Source organism: Branchiostoma belcheri, unplaced genomic scaffold (assembly GCF_001625305.1).
Source record: "Branchiostoma belcheri isolate BF01 breed outbred unplaced genomic scaffold, Haploidv18h27 scaffold91, whole genome shotgun sequence".
NCBI classification, from domain to species: domain Eukaryota; kingdom Metazoa; phylum Chordata; class Leptocardii; order Amphioxiformes; family Branchiostomatidae; genus Branchiostoma; species Branchiostoma belcheri.
The window spans coordinates 644048-664569 of record NW_017804587.1 but is presented as its reverse complement, the minus strand read 5'-3'; the positions used below and the strand labels follow the sequence as shown (position 1 = coordinate 664569).

Sequence of the window (20522 nt, the reverse complement as noted above, 5' to 3'; positions counted from 1 at the left end):
CTTCGGCTCAGTCCGTGAAAACTGTTACAAGCAACGTGATTGGTTAGAATTTTTACAAAAGGTTTGAGGATACTGGCGATTTTTTACCACAATATTTAAATAAAAACTGGTTCAAATTTATGCATAATCTATAGTTTTCTTCCAGACGAGTTTGAAATGGCGAATTAATCTCGGAAAGTTGATGAAAGCAGAGATAAGATGAAAGTCGACTTTGACCAATCAGAGGAGAGGTTAGAAGTCAAGCGGGAATCATTCAAAATGGCGGATGGTCAAGAAAACCTCCCTGGAAACCGGGACCAAGGTGTGTTATTTTGCTGTTATTTGTCCGTCTGAGGCATATAAACGCTTCTTCTAATCCTCATTAGATCACAAAGAGACCATTGCACCAAAAATTTTGCTTGCCATTGCTTTAGAACCTCCTCTAGCGTTCAAAATCGTCCGTGAAATTTTGCACCGAAAACCGATCTTCGGATGTGACAAAACAAGTCAGGTTATGTTTCATACCAAATAGTGACTATCAACACTGATTTCGTTACACACATTATCGTACTTATCCCACTAAAGAACACTCTAAGACAACAGCTTTTTCCCTGCCTCTCAATGTCACTGCCCTGCCAGCTGTTTTTTATCCTTGAAGCAATTATAGACCTTGAGATGTCGTAAAGAAGTGGGCGTTTCTCAAAAAATGGACTTTTGTTTGAAAGGTCATTTGTGTCAGCTGGCCTGAAGAAAAACGTTGACAGTTTACTGTAACGCCTTGTTTGGGTTGGAGTATGATTGGGGGACCCTATTTTCTCTGTTTTCAAATGTAACCTCATTTAGTTAGCCCCGTACCTAATTAAACTAATTATTATTACACTATATCAGCACTCTGATAAGTTATTAGCCATTAGTAACAAATGAGATTACTGAATTTTTAGTAAGACACGCATAGCTTGAAAGGCCACATTTGTAAACAAGTCTATTGTTTGAATGTCTGTTACTTTTTCCAAGCTTGGGGCAGAAATTAGGTCAATTAGGTTAGTAACGTTCAGGTGGTAAGATTGTTCTGTGTTAGTGTCATGTTACTTAATGTATATGTTAGCCAACTGTTTCAGTGGTATAAGACAGACGTCGCAGGTGTCGTGTGTTTTGTATACAGTACCTTCTCAGCTCCGCTTGGGGAACGCTTGCGACAAGTTGACAGCCTTACTAGTAATAGGTAAACTGTCATAATTTAAAAATTCTCAGTGAAAAAGGTTGTTACAGTATGTCTTTAGTCACAATAGAGGTGAATGTTTTTCTGCAGCGAGGCACAGGAACCTAGTCACCAAAACTGGAAGCAAAACTGTACTTTTAAATCTTGTTTAGGCTACATGATTGATTGAGGCATAAACAGGCAAATTAGGTTAGTAATGTTCTTGTCCTATACCTAAAGTCTTTAGTGTTACATTATTCAATTCAGTTCAATCCATGTATCTCTGTAGCCAGCAGTGGTAGAGAGTCTACATCAAAACAAGCATTCTCCAGGCTTCTAAACATTTAGATCAGCCACCAATTTTATGGTTGGTCGTTACAGATAATTGGCTTTTGGGTTTGGCTGTTTTCACATTCACTCAATGGTGCTGTGAATGCCCTGTACATGTAAGTGTATGCTACACAAGGTCGTGCACTCTAAGTTAGACTCAGGAACTATTATGGACACTAGATTTATCCCCAAATGTTTCTTTAGTACAATCATGACTTTGTGTGATTATATTTCTCATGTACTAGTACATGCCCTTTTAAATATACTATAGAGTGTACCAGTTAAACCGGTTTTTACTCAACATGTATCATTTGTATTCTGTACGGAACATGTTATAGAGGTTGGATCTGTAATAATTTTTAATTAGTCAATTACATATTATAATGTAATCTCTGGAGTGTTTCAGAATTATTCCACAGAGCAGAACATATCACATTACCTTTTATGGGTATGAGAACATTTGTGTTGCTGTGGTATGTAAGCCCGAATTACGTCTGACAGCTCCATAGTGTTTTAGTGTCCTTTAAAATCATAGTTTGATATTAGGGAGGGATGGATGCATGGATAGGAAGCAGAAGTTGTTCAATGTTGTCATGTATTTTAGAAAGCTATTGGAATATTCAGTATACCATATAGCGTTTACAGGAGGGTAGCTTTTTACATCATTATGCATGAGAGAAGGTGAACCTTGACCTTACAGCACACTTTACATAGTTACTGCTCTCCTAGCTTCACCAGCGCTATAAGACTTGAGCAAACATTGTCAACGTCCAAAACTATTGGCTGGCTGCATTCATGTCGCTGGAACTAGGCATAGACTGTCCACTGTTAAGCCTGGTGTTGTGTTTGTCTGAGAGTGAAGGCTAACTCCAGGAGAGGGAGTGTTTAATCAGGTGGACCAGCCAAGTGGAGACTATGGCATTCACAAGCTGTTTCTCTTCAGTGTTCCTTGATTGTTGGTACTTGAGAGGTACTTGTTACTGGTATTTGAATACAAATTGTTTGTTAGAATTTATATTCCTGAGACTCTGTATATGAGTAAGCATATTCCCGGTACACTTAAGGCAGCAACATATATTTTCAGGAGGATTCATTGTTAAGGAAATTAGTTTCGCTACTTGAAGTATCATTTCCAAGTTCCAACTTATTCCTCGACACTCTTCAGAAAGGAATGGGCACGTATGTTCAGTTTTGACAAACGGACTACCAAGGGATCCCAATAACACAATTACACAATAACAGACATGCAAATTCCATTCAAATTATAGAAGACAGATGAGTAACTGCTTGTAATGTGATCATTGTTTTAGCCCAAGCACATTCACTCATATACCCATCAGTCAAAATTCTATATGTGGAATGTTTTTAATGTGTTCAGGGCTCTCCGTGAATAAGAGACCAATGATATAAAAGTCCTTGCCAACAGTATGGTCTGAGACTCTGATCACCGGACTACAGCCTCTACTCATTGCTTGCCATTTGGGGATGGCAAAAAGGGTCAAGTTCCTGGGTTAGAAGTGGGACATGTTCTGATATAATTTTGTCCTATGTTGTACTCAGGAGGTGACGGCAGAATCATGGACCTGAGCAGACGAGGCCTGTCGAGGATTGAGCTGCCTCCTGGCTCGTCGCCCGTCACTCTCATACTGGACAAGAACAACATCAGCAGGATAGACAACCTACAGACTCAGGGACAGATCCAGCAGGTAGGGAACACTGTTTGTGCCATGGACTCATGATGGAAGGCATGTTTTTTGCATCAGGTTTCTCTATTTATAGAATTTACAGGCAGGGTTCAAAATACTTAACTTTCCGTTTGCTGAGCCTCAACTGTTTCTGCCTGCAAGCTTGCAAAATACTTGAAATTTCCTTGCATAATATAGCAAGTTGCAGGTAATTTCAAGCTGTGACATGACAGCATTTTAGAAAAAGGCACTTTCTTATTCAGTGAAGGGGATGCCTTATCCTTTTGACAGTAGTATGTAACATTTTGGGAAGGATTTGGATCCAATTTCTGTTATAGAAACCACTATAGCCTATAGGATTTTTCATAATTTCTAAATACATTGTAGTTAAACACTATGCTGCTAGCCTTGAAACTAAGTCTATGTTATTTCTAACACATACCACAGGTAAAACTTACACATGTCATTCAGAAATAATTATTTTTGAAATCTATTATGTTATTAAAATTGGATGTGCAGTGATCAAATTTCCCACCCAGGGGACGTAGCTAATGAACACAAATGGCACAGTGACTTCTGCTGTGCCAATTTACAGGCTGTGTAGGTTGTCTTCATGCTGAATAATTGATACTGCTGGGACTTTATTGATTGGGAACTTCTAGTCGTTAATGCACAGGATGACATAGATGACCTTGCTTAATATATATGGCAAGTGAATCTGGCAGTATATATAGGTCATATTTTACCAAATTATCAATTAGTGAATATGGAGTCAAGATGACATGTCATACAATATTATTATTTTTTAAAAGATGTACTGCAAAGATTAAAAAAGCATCTTGTTACAAAAGAAGTTCTCACAAATTTATATGTAAGCTCAACAATTGCTTGTCATCATTTTGATGGTTGTAAAAAATCATCTTAGTTTCATATTTAATTATATTTATGGTGTAAATTTTTCGCTATACCAGTCTATGTCAGATTTAAGTATCTAACTTTGAAGTGCTCTCCCAGCTGTCTGTAGCAGGAAACAGACTTGTGCGGATGGTGGGAGTTTCCCAGCTGCCCTACCTCCGAGTTCTCAACCTGCCCAACAACAGTATCGTCACCATTGAAGGACTCAAACAGCTACAGCAGCTGGAGTGGCTCAATCTGTCAGGAAACAGTATCAAGGTAGGAAGAGAGAGGGAAGCATAGAAGGGGAAGGGAAACAGGAGAAAATATCGTAAACCTAACAGTATCAAGGTAGGAAGGAGGGAGGGAGGGAGAGAGGGGAGACATAGAGGGAGATTGAGAGATAAGGAAAAGCACAAGTAGATGGGAGAAAAGAACAGGAAGAAAGGAAATATCACAGAACAAAAAATTTGAAATGGATAATAAGGAAAAACAGCAGGTAAGAAATGGACAAGTAACTCATTGAATAGCATGATCTTTTCACTTGCTACTATGGCTACCATGACTCCATGGTAGCAAGCAAAAAGGGAGAGCCAGCAGTAACTATAGAGGATTCACCCGGGTACCTGTGCTAGTGATCTTTCCCATATGATATGATAATGATACATCTTGTCCCCAGGACCTGAGCCCCCTGTCCCCGTGTATGGGTCTGACCCACCTGGACGTGTCAGACAACAGCATCTCCAGTATAGCAGACCTCTCCAGACTCACGGGACTCAAGGTGGGCATGTAGACAAGTAATGATTGATAGTAGTGCTTTGTAGTGGATGAATATCCATTGAAAATATCTTGTCAAACCGAAAACTTCTAGATGTATCTCCAAGCTATTTGTTTATTGATAAAGGCCACATTCGACAGGCTCCATTCGATAGTAAAAACTTATATAGTACTACATTAGTAACTTTTATGCACCTGAAATTTTGGTTCATAACCCTGAAACTTACAATTGTGGCCAAGGTGATGTCTGACACTTTCCAAGCAATTATACTAATGATCAGATTTTGAAATATGTATTGATGATGTCTTTCATCTGGATAGACGTTACTCCTGCATGGAAACATCCTGACAACCCTCCGGTCCGTGCCCTCCAACCTCCCTCCCTACATCAACATTCTCTCCCTGGCTGAGAATGAGATCAGTGACCTGAATGAGGTACAGTTTCATATCTGCTAGTAAAGTGAGAGCCTTGAAAGTTTAAGGATACTTTTGGTACACCCACCTATTTATCAATGTATTAAAGATGCCCAGTAAGTAAATCTTCTCCCTGCTGCCTAACCTGCCAATAACCAATATGAATTTAGTGCCTAGTAATAGTAGTATAGCTATCTTAGCAGGCTGAAGGTTACAGCAAATAGAAAGATAGGTAAATCTAACCATTATACTATCAAGTCTGCAGTTTGTATGATATTGCTTGTTAGTACTAATGTGAATACAGGTCGTTGACCCTTTTTGTCTGTTGCCATGGAAACCAGGTGTCGTACCTGCTGTGCCTTCGCCACCTGGAGCAGCTGTCAGTCATGAACAACCCGTGTGTGCTGATATCTGCCATCCTGCCGTATCCTGCACTTTATCAATTAGAAGTCTTGTTAGGCTGCAGATAACTTAAGATAATATGCTTATCACAAAGGAAAATGTATGATTTGCTGTTTTAATGGGTTTGATTTTGTGTTTTCCTGTTTTTTCCCCAGCGTAAGACCAGAAAAGAAAAAGTTTGTTTTGTTCTTAGACTACTGTTATATTTCAGTACCTTAAGGTATAAAAGTTACTGCCACGGACACCATGTGACTCACCTTACCAGACTCAGGCTTGGTTTCAGCCAGCTGAACTACCACCTATTCCAGCATCACTGTATCAGTAGTCCCGAGTGCAAATGTGGGCATCCAAATGAGACACCAGATCACTATTTATTACACTGCAAATTTTATGATACTGAAAGGACCAAAATGTTGTTATCCATATCTTGCCTTCATCTTGAAAACATACTTTCTTCCGACCCACTCAACGTTAACGACGTCGCATTATGTACTTTACTTCTTACAGGTAGCCCCTCCCTCCCATACCCTACTAACTGCCGTATCTTTGATATTGTGTCCAACTATATCCACCACTCTGGAAGATTTGACCAAACTCAATAATGTTATGCTATAGGTATTGGTGCGCCAGCCACTTTCATTTTATGTTTATGCTACACTTTATGTCATCTTTATGTTTACTTTTGTATTATGTTTTATGAGCAGCGGATTTACATAAGCACAACAAGTGCTTCCTATCCAATGCTCAAAAATCCATGTGAATAAAATAGATAAAAGTTACTGTTTGTTAAGCCTTAACACCCTCCACAGTCAGTTTGAGTATCGTCCCTTCATCATCAACTGGTGCCTGACACTACAGATCCTGGATGGACAGCCCATCTCACGCAAGGAGAGGTAAGACATGGAAAACTGATCAGGGAATGTCGTATGTAGTTTGGAAGCAATAAACTCCATTGCATCATTTCAGAATTTAGATGACACTCAGAGAAAGTAAAGTTTTTCCCAAACAGTATACTGTATAGGTTTAAACTTTGCATTGATGATCTGTAGTTTGGAAGGAAGTTGCTAGGAGGATTGATATATCATTCTGCATCAGGAGCTTTCCCCAAATTTAAGCACTTTTTGTTTAAAGATAGATGCTTCAGCAATAGGAAGTGCCTATAGTATGCTTGTCTTTTTTTTCTGAAGAAATGATAATGAAATTGAAAACAAACTACAAAGAACTTAGGCTTCGGCAATTTTAACTTAAGAAGGGTCATAAGACTCACAATTACTAAGCAATTTTATGGACAGATACAGAGTTTTAAATCTACATAATGTTATTTACCATGATAACAGATGAATGTACACTGGAATCCTGAGAGTTGTGTTTGTGTATAGTTTGAAGGCAGAGTGGCTGTACAGCCAGGGGAGGGGCCGACACTTCCAGCCCGGCCAGCAGGCAGAACTAGCAGAGTACCTGTCCACGGTCTGTCCTCCTAGTGCTCAGTCACAGGTAAGTCTCATCACTTCTTATCCTCTCTTTCACATACAAACACTAATGTCAGTACACAAGTGCTTTTTCTTATGAAATCAACAACAACAGCCTGCTGTCATATATCTATGAAGGTTGGCTCATACTAGAAATCTCTTCATGCCCAAAGTCCAATAGTACAATTATGTTTTGCAACGGACTGTTCAAAGGCAGTTTTTTTTACGTGCATACCATTCTTCAATAAGACGACATTTCAGATAGCATCCACTATTTTTCACCAGTAACTGAAAACATTCTAACTGTTCTACCTGGATGTCTGAATCAATCTAAACCTTCATCGGCGCATTCTTTAACATGATGTTGAATTGTGGTGTTGAAGTTGTTTTTCCGTAGAACAATACAAACATTAATGCTGATGTTTTTCCTATGCCCAGTTCCTGTTTGATGACAGTAAGCTGCAGAAGGTTCTGTCCCAGCAGCAGCTGCACCAATACCAGCTGCAGCACCCGCAGCTCCGCCCCCAGCAGCCTGCACGCCCGGCCAATCAGAGCTCACCCAGGGGTCAGAGGGCACAGCCAGCCAATCAGAGCTCACCCAGAGCTCAGGGGAGGCCCAGGACATCACCACAGTCACCTGGTTTGTTTGATTTTATATCATGATACATAGGAAATAGTACAACTTGAAACTTATTATGTTAACAGTGAAGAATGGCACAATCAGCACCAAGGACAGGAACGATGGATATTTGCAAGAATGGTTTTGAGGCACTTTTGATTTCAGAAATGAGTATCTCATGACTTTTTTTATTCCTGAATGATAGTATCTGAATGAATGTACAGTAGTTTCTATATCATGGCACATAGGAAATAGCTTAACTTGAAACAGATAATTTTAACAGTGAAGAGCAACCCAATCAGCACCAAGGACAGGAACAATGAATTGTTGTAAGAATGCTTTTAAAAAATGAGTCTCTGGTGACTTTTTTAATCCTGAATAATAGTATCTGATGAATGTACAGTAGTTCCAACTCTGGAGTTCATATTGTATGCTTGATTTTTACATGACAATTGCAACTTATCAGTCACTTATAGCTGCTTCAAAACACTCATGAGATGTTTTTTTTATTTTCCAGAGAGGTCTGGTGCTGGGTATAGCCTGTACTCCCCTCCCAGATCAAGGTCTCCCACTGCAAAAACAAGGTATACTGGTATTTCTTATTCCTAATTGCTGTGAAATCAATCAATCAATCAGTCAGTTAATCATGAAATAAAGACAATTAATTGCTCAGTGTTTTCTCTGACACAAGGTATGTTTCTTACTACATGTATGTTCCTTATCAATTAAATGATCAATTAATGAATGAGTGTTTGTTGTTAGATCTCCCCCCAGACGTGAGTTGAGCCCTGGCCAGCCGAGGCCAGCGTGGGAGAGTTACAGCAGCCTGATGTCCAGCCGGGGGGCACAGCAGCTGTACAGGCACAACGGGGTCAGCAACGGCGACATCAGGGTGCACGACATAGAGCCTGGTAGGAAATGGGATTTTTTCTTTCTGTGTGATAAAGTCTGGACCAACAGACATTGTATAGAATGTTAATGTAAATGTCCTTAAGTTATTAAACTATACATTATGTAGTACATAAACAGTTCAGTTTTTTTTCAAATAACCTAGTAGTTTTTTATTCAGCATGGTCGTTTATGTCAGAATTATTCTCAGTAATATCTGAGAAATATATTTTTTCATGTTTCAACCTCCTATGCACTTGTGTAAATATACTAATTTGACATATCGGAAACATTGATTCAGAAACTTATTTTCAACTTCTCAGTTCCTGACCTGAACACCAGCCAGCTGACCTCTGACTCCTACTACATCCCTGTGACCCCTGACCGTCGACCTTTGACCACTCCACCCGAGGATGAGCTGTCGTTTGCAGACATCATGGAGATCCATCGTGCGAAGTACCAGCGTTCAGCGTCGGCATTAGATTCCCCTGTCAGACGGAGCCCACGAAGTCCGACAAAAAGTTACGCCAGCAACTACGCAATGTACCATGGGAAGAGTCCACTGAGGGATTATGGGAATGAAGATGAGGAGCGTTATGGGATGCCGGAAGCAAAGCATTATGGGAGGGTGGAGGTGAGATCTCCAAGGTCATCCCCAAGGTCAAAGGAGAGAAGGTACGAAAGGTACGATGGGAGGCCGGAAGGACAGAGGAGAGAGACGTCTCCACACTTGTCTCCTCCGTCAAGAGTGCCCAGGTACGACACACCTGACTCCCGACATGCAGCAGGGGTAAGGAGCTCACCAGAAAGGCACATGAGAGGTACAGATGAGAGGCTATCCCAGCATGTTTCACCCAGAGCGAGACAGTCACGGTACGATGCTTACGATTCTCAGGCTGTTGGCATGCCGAAGAACATTCCAGCATCCACTGACTCTCCAGCAAAACCTATTTCTATCCAAGATCCGAGCTCAGGTAGGAGTGCCTTCAGATCACCAAAGCCAAAGTTGCTCCAAAGTTCCGATACCTCTGCCTATGCCACGTATGACGCCAGACCTGTCGGACACCCACCCACAGCGAAACCAACAATGAACAGTCCCCTGACCACAAAAGTTCACTCCCCTGTTCCCGTGAAGCACAAACCAAAAGTGAAAAGTCCCGGCAAGAGTCCGATCAGTCCAAAAAACGTCAGCAAGAAACGGATGTTTCCTTACGATCGCAAGCCAAGCACCGACAGTGACTCTGAGAACATAAAACCCGGCGAAACCCTCCCGGCAAGAGAACTGTCTCATGTCAAGGATATCGTCTCAGGGAAGAGGATAAAGAAGGCGTTAACCCAGCCCGAGGAAGAGAGAAGAGGCACAGAAGACCTCAGCCCCATGCTGGGGAAGAAGAGCGAGCTTCCCAAGTGGGCCCAGCTGGAGGGGGAGCTGAAGAGTTCGTCCAGTTTTGAGATCAGCTACGACCAGATTAAGAAGATCACCGACCAGGAGGTCAAACAGACCAAAGCTGCCACTCAAATCCAGGTCAGATGTTACCATGGAAACCATGTCGGTTATCAGACACCCTGTCTGTAGATATCTGGACGCTAACTGTATTTGTACAAATCTAAAAGCAAGAACTATAACGTTATATTACTATCAGTAGTTCAAATTCAATCTACGTGCCTAAGTACTCAGGCATAAACTGGCCCCTTAATTGCTCTTCTTTATATGGTAAAAACCAAGAAGCATGATCTCTGGCTGTCTCTTCTACTGCTTGTGAGCTAGTATCAGCTTAAGAAAAAGACTCAAGAAAATTGTCACCTTCTATAGTGGACTTCCTGTATGTTTTTGGTTTGTATATTGAAAACTGTTACCACTTTTACCTAGGCTTTCATAGTAGATGGCAGGATGCTAGTACAAAAATAACGTAACTAAGGCCACACCAATTTAATTTCTTGGTTAACGGATTCGCCCGCTTCATTTTTTTCTGATTTGCAAATAAAAATAAAAATCCAGAATCAACTGCAAAATGCTCATATTTTGCCCTGAACAGTTGAAAACAGACCTTTTCATCCTAGTTGTTACAGTTATTCCATCTTTCAATGCAATGGTATCATTAAAAGTTCAAAATTCATTGTTTACATTTTGAACCAGCCTGGTGTGTTGACTTCATGGCTCCTATCGTACCATTTGGGCCATAATAGGATGCCTAGGCCTGTTTTTATTTTTATTTTTTTTTCGCCCGCCCGCTCCATTATTCTTCTATAAAAATCCGTTAACCAAGAAATTAAATTGGTGTGGCCTAATACAAAAACATAGTCCATGATGCTGACAAGAAAGCAGGAGGTTCCTGTTGTGTGATGTCTGTGTCCTGTGTAGTCATGGTGGAGGGGTGTGCACACCAGACAGACCAGCCCGCGGGTGGGGAAGGTACGGAGCGAGATCCGGGCCAGACGGGCGGAGGACCACGTCAGGAGACTGGGAGCTGAGCTGGACAAGTAAGTAACCTGTCAATAGATCTATCTATTAGTCTCTCAGACATCCAACTTAACTGTTAATTTCAGGTTTGCAATGTGGCTATGACCGCTACATGCCTCGAGTTGATAATTAGCCTGTAAGCTAAGCATCTTTGTTCATCTACTTTTTAAGAAACAAATCTTTTTTAATGGAAGAAAGGCGCCAGAAGTCATTCAAATGATGTTCTTGTAATAAGCATTAGAGAAAAACGGGCTGTTTTGTACTGATATAAGGTTATTACCAAAAGTGTAAACAGACAGAACTTGTGTATATTAAGGACATAATTATATCTTTGCTGTTATGGTTGATGTCATGTTGTTATCCAAGGTGTAAGCAGCAGTATGAACAGGAGCGGCAGGTGCGACAACTGCAGATGGAGGCCATCAAGTACCTCTGGATGCAGGTAAGAGAAAAATCTAAGGCTTATATTTCATTTCTTCTTAATGCATGTAGATAGGCTGTAGAATTTCCAGTATCAGTTCAAAGAACACACCTTTGTCTAAGTTCTTACTGAATTATAGCTAGCATAACGTTTGCTGAGACATTTGAAATTGAACGTGATTGATTTTCCAAATTGCTAATGCCTCTAGACCTAAAGTGAACATTGTCATTTTCTAGGTTTGGCCATTATGAAGTTGAATCCATCACTGAGGTACATGTAGGCCTATGAGTTGAAACTGAATGGTTATTAACATCTTATAATTATCCCCTTTCAGGTTCAAAGCCTTCAACAGTGGCGGGAAGAACAACTAAAGAAGGAGGAAGACGTCAAGCGAACACTAAGAAAATCCATCGAGAAAGAAAACTCAGAACAACAAGAAAAGACAAGCAGCACCTCCTCCGAATCCTCCCAGGTTGAGTCTGGAGGGGTGGGGAAAGGGGAGGACTGAGTCAGTGAAAGGGAAGGACAGGTTGGGAGAAGTGGGACCAGGTGAGACGTTCACAGCCAGCCCACGGCAGACAGACAAGGAGAGACAGCTGGAGAACAGGTGTGCTGACCTACAAAGACAGGTAAGTTGTGATTTTTCTTTCTCTCTAATACACAAATGCCATTTTGTTTACAGCAAGACTACAAATCAGTTGGAAGCAATGTATATATGTATCAGTAATTGTCAGTAGAAGTCAAAAGTAGTTAACAAAAGTCAAATACATTCCCACAGTCAAATATCTGTAATTGTAATATACAGAGGCCACAACATATATTCAGGATGTTTCTTTGTTTGTTCAAGAACTCTATCATATGCAGTTTGAGCCTTTGCCTTGAGTATATGTCTTTGTCTTGTTACAGGTTCTAAGACTCCAAGAGGCTCTGCTAGCTCTGTCTGACCATGTCTTTAAGGAACAAGACCAAGAGGAAGGAGAACAAGACGAGACAAATGTTCCTTCGACACCAAAGGGAGACAGAAGCAAAGGAGCAGCCATGGAGCTGGCCAATCAGAGCACTTTCATTCCAACCAATGGGGACCAGCCTGTCACAGCATCACCAGCCAATCAGGTAAGACATAAGCCATGATGCTAGCCAATCAGAGAACTTTTATCCCGACCAATGGGGATCAGCCTGTGACAGCTTCACCAGCCAATCAGGTAATACATAAGCCATGACGCTAGCCAATCAGAGTGCTTTACTCTAGCAGACCAGTATGTGACAGCACAAACTGACAAATAAAGAAAACAGATATTTCAGTAGCCTTATAATGTTACACAATCTCTCGTTGTCAGGCTGATTACCGGTAGGCCTCTTACTGAGAGTTGTTCCCAATATTCTCCTGACTTTGTTGGTGGTGGCCATCAAGCTTCTAGAGACCTGGCCAGTGGGAGGGCTGCTAGAAGCATGATTTAGCTGTACTAATATTAACTTGTCATGTGGTTAGCTAGAATGTTCCAGAGGCAATGTTGACTTGCCCTGTGACCTCTTTGTGTGTTCTTTCAATGGATGTACATGACGTGTAATAATTACCCGATTCACTTTGTCCTCAAAAGTCCTCTTACACCATATTCAGTGGGTTAAATCAGGTCACTGAGTCAGTGCTGAGAAAATTCTGTGATCCCATACATGTATCTACATACGCCCACCTCACCCAAAACACAGGAATGCAAAAAAAGACAAATGTACAAGTTCAAGTGTGAATAAGATGCTAAAAATGTCAGCAGCTTCTTGAGCACACTTGTGTATGGTCAGGGTCATTTAAGGACAGAGACTTATAGGGCCAACAGTCACATGTTCTGGAGAATGTCAGGTATGACGTGTCACTAAGATTTATGGCATAATTAACATTGCAGACCCATTACAACATGCACAATTAGTCTGGTTACCGCTCAGGCCCAAAGCTCTGACCTCAGCACCATAACATTTGTCATCATCATTTGAAGCCACAGTCCCAGACTAAGTCCACTCTTTCTGTCCAAGTGTGTTGAAACATTGAAACATGCTGATTCCTGACAGGAAGACTAGTAGATACATGTCTAAGGGTTTTTGAAAAATTCCACTTGAAATTGGCAGACAGGCCGCAGGGCATTCTATTTTGTAGTTTTGTATTGACATAAGCGATCTTGACAGCTGTACTGTCAGGTAAACTTCTGTCAGTATTGGTTAGTAGGTTCATGAACAGGATAAACTGTACCAGAGGTTGAAACGAGTACATTCTTTGTATCAAGTTAGAGATTACAAAATATGAAGGAAATGGTTGAATTTAGTTTCAATGAAATTCTACGATCTGCAGTGCTTTAAACAAACAGTAGGGGGCATTACTAAGTAGTTATCTTTTATGATCACTTTTTTATGAGTCCTAAAGTTTTGTAGGGAATATTGTGTAACTGATGGAACTGTACATGTGAATCAGAATACATTTCAGTAATCTGCAGTACCTTCATCAGACACTAGGGGGAGTACAGTAACAGTAGTCGTTCATCATTGCTGTCCCTTCCACAGATTGGGAGCATGGTGATGGCGTCCCCACCCCCTCCCCCGGGCTTCCCCAACCCCCCTCGTGCCTTACGCATCCAGAAGAGCGGAGAATCGGGCATCATCATTGCCTGGCAACCGTCACGAGTCCCCGGCAGTCTGGAGACGGTTACGGAGTATCGGATATTCGTGGACTCTATGCTGAGTGGCACGGTGGGGACTAGACTAAACATTTCTTGATGTATACTTTGTTATATACATGTGTATAATAACATGCAATTCTGTAGCTAAAACGATTTGATAGTATGTTTTACCTTCAAGTTTCTACCTTAGCAAGCTGAAGGTTAACTTTTAAAACCGTGTAATTGCCAGTAGCAAGGAATACTAGCTGTCAAGATGACATTATTACTGGATGTCAGAATGACATGTTTTCAAATCACATATCAAACAGTTAGTGAGTTCTGTTTCTTTGTCTCTTCTTTCCTGTGCAGGTTGATGGTAAGAAGACCCGTGCCCTAATCGAGGGGTTAGACCCACAGGAAACATACAGGTAGGAAATCTTCATCTTGAAGTTTTGAGGTTGTTTGTTCCCCACAACCCACCCACTCCGCTGTTCTGCTGCATGGCTTTGCATCTTCCTTTTGCGCCTTTTTTTGCAGAGCCAACACTTTTCCTAACTAAGCTTCATGTTGTGCCTGTTAACCTACATATGCTAGTCTCAATCATTTAAATCACAACTGTCCTAAGAGGCTGCCATAACTCACCCGTGCACTCACTTGCCTGGTTACTAAACCTATTGTAGCTGCCGAGTCTCTTTCATGCTCTCTGCAGATAGCAGAGAGTGCCCTCAGGTATCATTAATCACTTATCCCACCTAATCACAAAGTTCACCTGTGTTTTCTAAGTGACCACCTTTAACTTCTCTTCTGTTGCTAAAGAAAGCTAAATTTTTTCTCCTCAAAGTTTGAAATGGTCCTGCATGTTCATCATACTTCAATAAAGATTTTGTTGTATTCATAATCCTCTTCCTTCTGTACTCACCTGTTTGTATGCTGAAGTGCCTGTGTGTGTGTGAAACGTCTCCCATTATTGTCAACATTTCAAAGAGAGAGCACACACATATGTCTAACTCTTGCACGACAGAATCTCTGTCCGGGCGGTTTCGAGGGCCGGGGAGTCTCTGGACTCCAACCCTGTGGTGGCTCAGATCGCCATAGCAACCTCCATGATTGACAGCAGCAGCTCCGACTCGGAGTCGGAGCTCAGCAGAACAGTGGAGGAGGTTAAGGAGAATCTATCAGCCGATCAGAAAGTGCCTTCAGCAGGTGAAGGAAAGACGGCCACAGTCCCAGAAGCAGAGAATCATAGAGACTTAAGTGGTACAAAGAGTTCTTCAGGTAAGCCACAAGAAACAAACATTCCAGACGTTACAAAAAGTGCACAGAAAACAAACAGCAAAGAACAGCCACCACTTCCCTCTGCTCCAGTCCAGCCAACAAAACATGAAGAAAATGCAGCAATCGTCAAAGCATCAGAAAAAATGACTGAAGCTGCAGATGAACAGAAACAGGAAGGTCCTGAGTACAAACCCGTGAGGCAGGAGAGCATTGATATTGAGATTGTTGAGGAGAGAAGACCTTCACAGCAGCTCGACGTGGTACAGAAACTCCTGCAGGCCATCAAGGCAGAAGACGACCAGGACAGCAACCGTAGTACCCCTGTATCTGAGCCAGACCCAGTTAAACTAAACCTGGACCAGATCGAGGACTCACTGGACTCCTCCATATCCGAGCTGCAGAAGAGTCTGCCTGCTTCACCCAAACAGAAGTCAGCCCCTGATTTGCCACCAGCAGGATTCTTCCAGGCAAACATAGCCCGGCATTCTGCATCGCCTGATTCTTCACAGTTGGACTCGGATTTGGTCCTGCTAAGTGATTCCCTGAGCAGCTCAATTGAAGTAGTCAGGGAAACACTTAAGAAAGAAGATAAGACTTCTCCTGAGGCAAGCTTGCAAGGAGACTCCTCAGACTTGCAAGGAAGCAGTAACCATAGTGACCAAGACAGTGAACTGTCTGCTCAAGAAAGTCAGCCTCCCCCACTTCACAGCATCTTGCAGTCATCTCTAAGAAAATCAGCATCTTCAAAGGATCCCCTTGCAAAGCCTACCTCCGACAGTTCCTTCCAAGACTCGGGCATTGCAAGCCCTTCTCTGTTAGAGAGTCCTGTGCAGCAAAACATTGAAACAGCAAGGAAAATCTCAGAGGACAGTTCTGAGCAAGTGTCAGGACAAACTTTGCAAAAAGAGAAAGATGTAAAATCTGCAGAGAAGCCACAAGATGACCAGGCGATGGCAGCTCGCCCGAGTGAAGCATCACTCCATACAGCAAAACCGCAACAACAAGCAGTTGATTTGCTAGAGTTTTCAACTGTAAGCAAATCTGAGCCAATCTTACAACCAGAGAAGTCACAGGCAGCTATGAAAGGTGTCAGTTCTTTGCCTCTGAAACCAGAGACTGTGCAAAGTCAGACACAACAACTAGGACTACCCAGGCTGAGTGTAGGGGTGTCTCCAAGTTCTTCTCTCCAGACAGCCAGCAAGTCTTCAGAGGAGTCCTCACCTTTAAATCCTGCAAAGGAAGCTGCCACAGCACCTACAAGACGTCCTGTGAAGTTACAGACATCTCCAAGAGACAGGTCTGTGTCAGAAGGTGAACAGGCAGGTGCTTCAGGCTCAGACAAGAGAGCTAGCGCTGGTGGGACTTTGTCCAGGGAAAGGACTGTGTCTACGGGATCAGAAATGGATGATACTCCCTTACTTCATTCCCCCACTGCCATTCCACGTCCAGTTCTGTTCAAAACATCACCCAGGAAAGACAAGTCAAGCCCACTGTCAACATCTGTGGTGAGTTTTCCCTTTTTATCTTTATTGTTATCTATATGTTTTTATAGATTACATTGGTGTTTATGAATAAACCAGTCAGCCCATGGTAATGCATTCTAGGTTGACACAGTTGATAAAAATACTGCTGTTTTGTCACTAACAGTTGTTGTAATTTTTCTTGCTTGCCAAGTGATTGCAGCACTCAGGTACATTTACTTACCCTTATCAACTTATTATAGCTATTTCTGAAGATTATAAAGATTTGACAGTATTACTAGATTAGGACTTCAGCAGCCAGATTCTGAAGTGTATCCTAATTAGCAGGACACCCAGCTGGAATGACAACAGGAAGAAACTTCATGATGGCTGTATTGTGCGGCCCGTATTGTGAGTTACATAAAGTTTTAGTGTGGTGGCAAGGTTTAGGGACATTACTGCATAAAGTGGTCTTAAAAATGTGGGATAGAAGGGACAGTATTTTGTTTTCTGTGGAGGGATCTTGCTTATAGATGTAGGCTGTTCCTGACCCTCAAAATTGCTACTTTCCTCTGCAGGAGGATTTGACCTTGGCAGCCCGCACAGCACGTTCAAGGTCATCCTTTTCTCCGACCAAGAGTCCCGTCCGGTCGAGGTCCATCTCTCCCAACAAACCAATCAAAGGCAGCCGCATCCCCGTCCGCAGCAAGTCAGAGAAGGAGTTGAGCAAAACCTCCTGAGTCAGCCAATCACAGGAGGGTTGGCAAACTTTTGACCAATCAGGAGGCTGAAACTTTCAAAACCAGCCAATCTAAAAGCAGGGGTGGCAAACTTTTGACCAATCAGAACACTGAAATGTTTCTATTCATCCAATCACAAAGCTCAGAATTTAGAAGATGAATTTGAAATTGTATATATCTTGTGATCCAAAAAATGGATTTCAGACCAGTTACAAACCACTACAAATATTCTTAAAAAGAGCATGAGAAACATTTTCCCTCTATTTCCATGTACATACTGGTTTTAAAAAAGCCTTGTAATTTCTTTTGAAATTTCATTGGTGTGAAAAATGTACTACTAGATATCTTGGTTGTCTTCAAGTTACTGGTATGACCCAAACTATCCAAACACGTCTGGAAGGTTTATTTGTTGCACACATTTTCGTTTTGTGGAAATTGTACAGAAGAAGTTTTTTTTTCTATCAGAATTTGATAATGGATGTGGAAAAGTTCACTTTGGTCTTACAGATATAAGTAACCACTCCAGATTACTATATACATATACCACTGCTATATTTTCAGAAGTCACAATGTACTGCTTGTATAATTGAGCTATGGTAGCTAATGTGTGTGGTTGCCTTACGAGATTGTATTATACATAATCTTGCATATGATTATGACTGTATATATGATTGCTGCTACATGCTACAGTTGAACCAGAGAGTAAGCCACAAAAGAGACTCGAAAAGTTTATTTTCTGAAATGACTAACAGATTGAAGTGAACAATTTAGGTTAATACTAGACTTGTTGCAAAGTTGAAAGATTTTACTGTTGTTTTTTGTGTTTCATTTGATATCATTATCAATGTATAGCTTAGACGTAACTTTTACTAGGGAAACATTCATATCATTTGGGGAAGAATCTATTACGGTAGTACATGTATGTTACTATCCTCACATGTATATGGATTACTTTTGGATCCTGTCAGAAGTAGGGAATCTTGTTACCTACATGTGTATTAGCACATGCACCACACTGAAGTGTTGTTAGTTATAAAGAAATCTTTAAAGCTTAATGTGGAACTGTTGTGCCTACCCAGTGTCTTATATATTGTATATAACTGGCAAATGTAACATTATTAAAGTGGTTTATAAAACACCATGCTACATGTTGGGTTCAAATCTGTCATTAAAGTTTTAATGTGTCAGAAGGTCTTGTATCAAACCAAAATCAGCATAATTCAAATGAAAATCCTTTGTGCGATAGACAGAGAGGAAATAGATGCACTTGTTAGATGGAGGAGGCTGTCTAGATCACCAAATCTACTCCAGTCATGAACTATGATGAGAGGTGATATCATTATAAACTCAGTCACGTTTGGGACTGCATTCTTCACAGTACACCTCACTGCAGTGTGAAATACAACCAGTCATTATAGCCCTGAGAAATTGTAAAGTTGACAGTCACCAAAACGTCAGATAGGTATAAACTCTTGGTTGTGATCTCGAGCTCTAAGCAGATCTTTCAGTGGAAAAGTCGCAACTAACCAAATGGCGGCCTATTGAACAGTGTCTTGCCCATTGGATACTGTCTTACAGGTTGGATACAACTTTGCCACCGAAAAGATTTGTATGGAGATTATATTTGTTGTGAGAATCCAGGCTGTTCTGTGATCTGTCAGAAATGCAGTGGGTTAGAAAGCAGCCGGGTCTGACGTCCTGTTGATTGAATAGATGCACCTGAGATTAGGCCAGGTTTGCTCACGGCGACGCTGGAAGCTACTCCCAGCTATTACACTGGATATAACTCTGATGGACAGCACGTAATGTGCTCCCCAGAATAGAACAATTAGAAACTAACAAAACAACAAAAACTCTTGTGTTAAGCCTATCTTGTCTGTGGTTACAGTATGATAAAGTCACCAGTGAGGCAGGAGTAAGAGGTAGCAAGATTTTCAAACCATCAGGACATTTGAAATGGTTTAAAAACCTTGCTGTCACAATCATATCTGAATTGTGATCTCTTGTGGGAGTGACCTGTTGAAGTTGTAGCAGACATACAGGACAGACAAGATCAGTAAACAGTATAGAAGTACTCCTGCATTCTCCCAGCTTGTCTTCAGTATGATACTACATTGTATGTTGAACAACAGAAGTGCTATACATGGTTACCGTAATACTGTGTCCTTTTGATTGAAAACGCACCTGAATCCCCCCATGAGTTGCTACAGGCTACACCAGAAGCCATCAGTTAATACTGTCTGTGATAGACATCTAGTAATGTGCTTTGAATACAAATGTCACCTGTATATTATAGAAAAGTCTCAGAGGATATCTTTAAACCTTACTTGAAATAAGTTAAAAAGTAACTGTAGAGAAGCACAATTCAGTAACGTAGTTTATGAGGCATTGTTGACAATGTAGGTGAATGATCTGCTATTAGCACAGTGTTGATATTACATTCTGCTCACATATGACCCGCCGACATGCTACAATGTAGTCGGACTTGTTTCTGGGGACCTCCCAGGAGCAATACGTCAAACCCTGTCATCCTCGGCACGACCTTTCACCTCTCTGGGTCAGCCCACCGAGGGAGAGGGCCCGTGGCGATATGACATTTTTTCCTCTTTGTCACCTTTGATGTGGTGACATTCTCCCGATTACTGATGTTTCTCTTCTTTTGTTCTTGTTTTGTCCAGGACTGGTGTACAATGTAGATTACATGTATCACTGGCAGGTTTGAAAGACATCAATGATCATGGAAAGACCACACTTTCCTTTATATCAAAGCAACAGGGCTCAAAATACCTTCTACTGCATACCTGTACAGGTGTAGGTAACATTGAAAATTACCTGCACCAGAAAAATTAACCTCTGTACTACTTTCTT

At 41.3% G+C, this 20522-nt stretch overlaps 1 protein-coding gene across 1 annotated transcript; it reads left to right on the top strand.

Annotated features, from left to right (window-relative positions):
* The first annotated feature begins 231 nt into the window (after positions 1–231).
* Positions 232–18776, top strand: LOC109488084. Its single transcript, XM_019792237.1, is given in 21 exon segments — positions 232–301; positions 3068–3213; positions 4207–4365; positions 4766–4867; positions 5185–5298; positions 5619–5701; positions 6489–6572; positions 7059–7173; positions 7587–7788; positions 8285–8351; positions 8530–8678; positions 8979–10180; positions 11018–11136; positions 11483–11558; positions 11872–12027; positions 12029–12166; positions 12444–12650; positions 14085–14270; positions 14549–14607; positions 15201–16959; positions 17493–18776. Coding segments are annotated over 21 exon segments (5328 nt in total). The 5' UTR covers positions 232–258; the 3' UTR covers positions 17655–18776.
* Positions 18777–20522: the final 1746 nt, after the last annotated feature.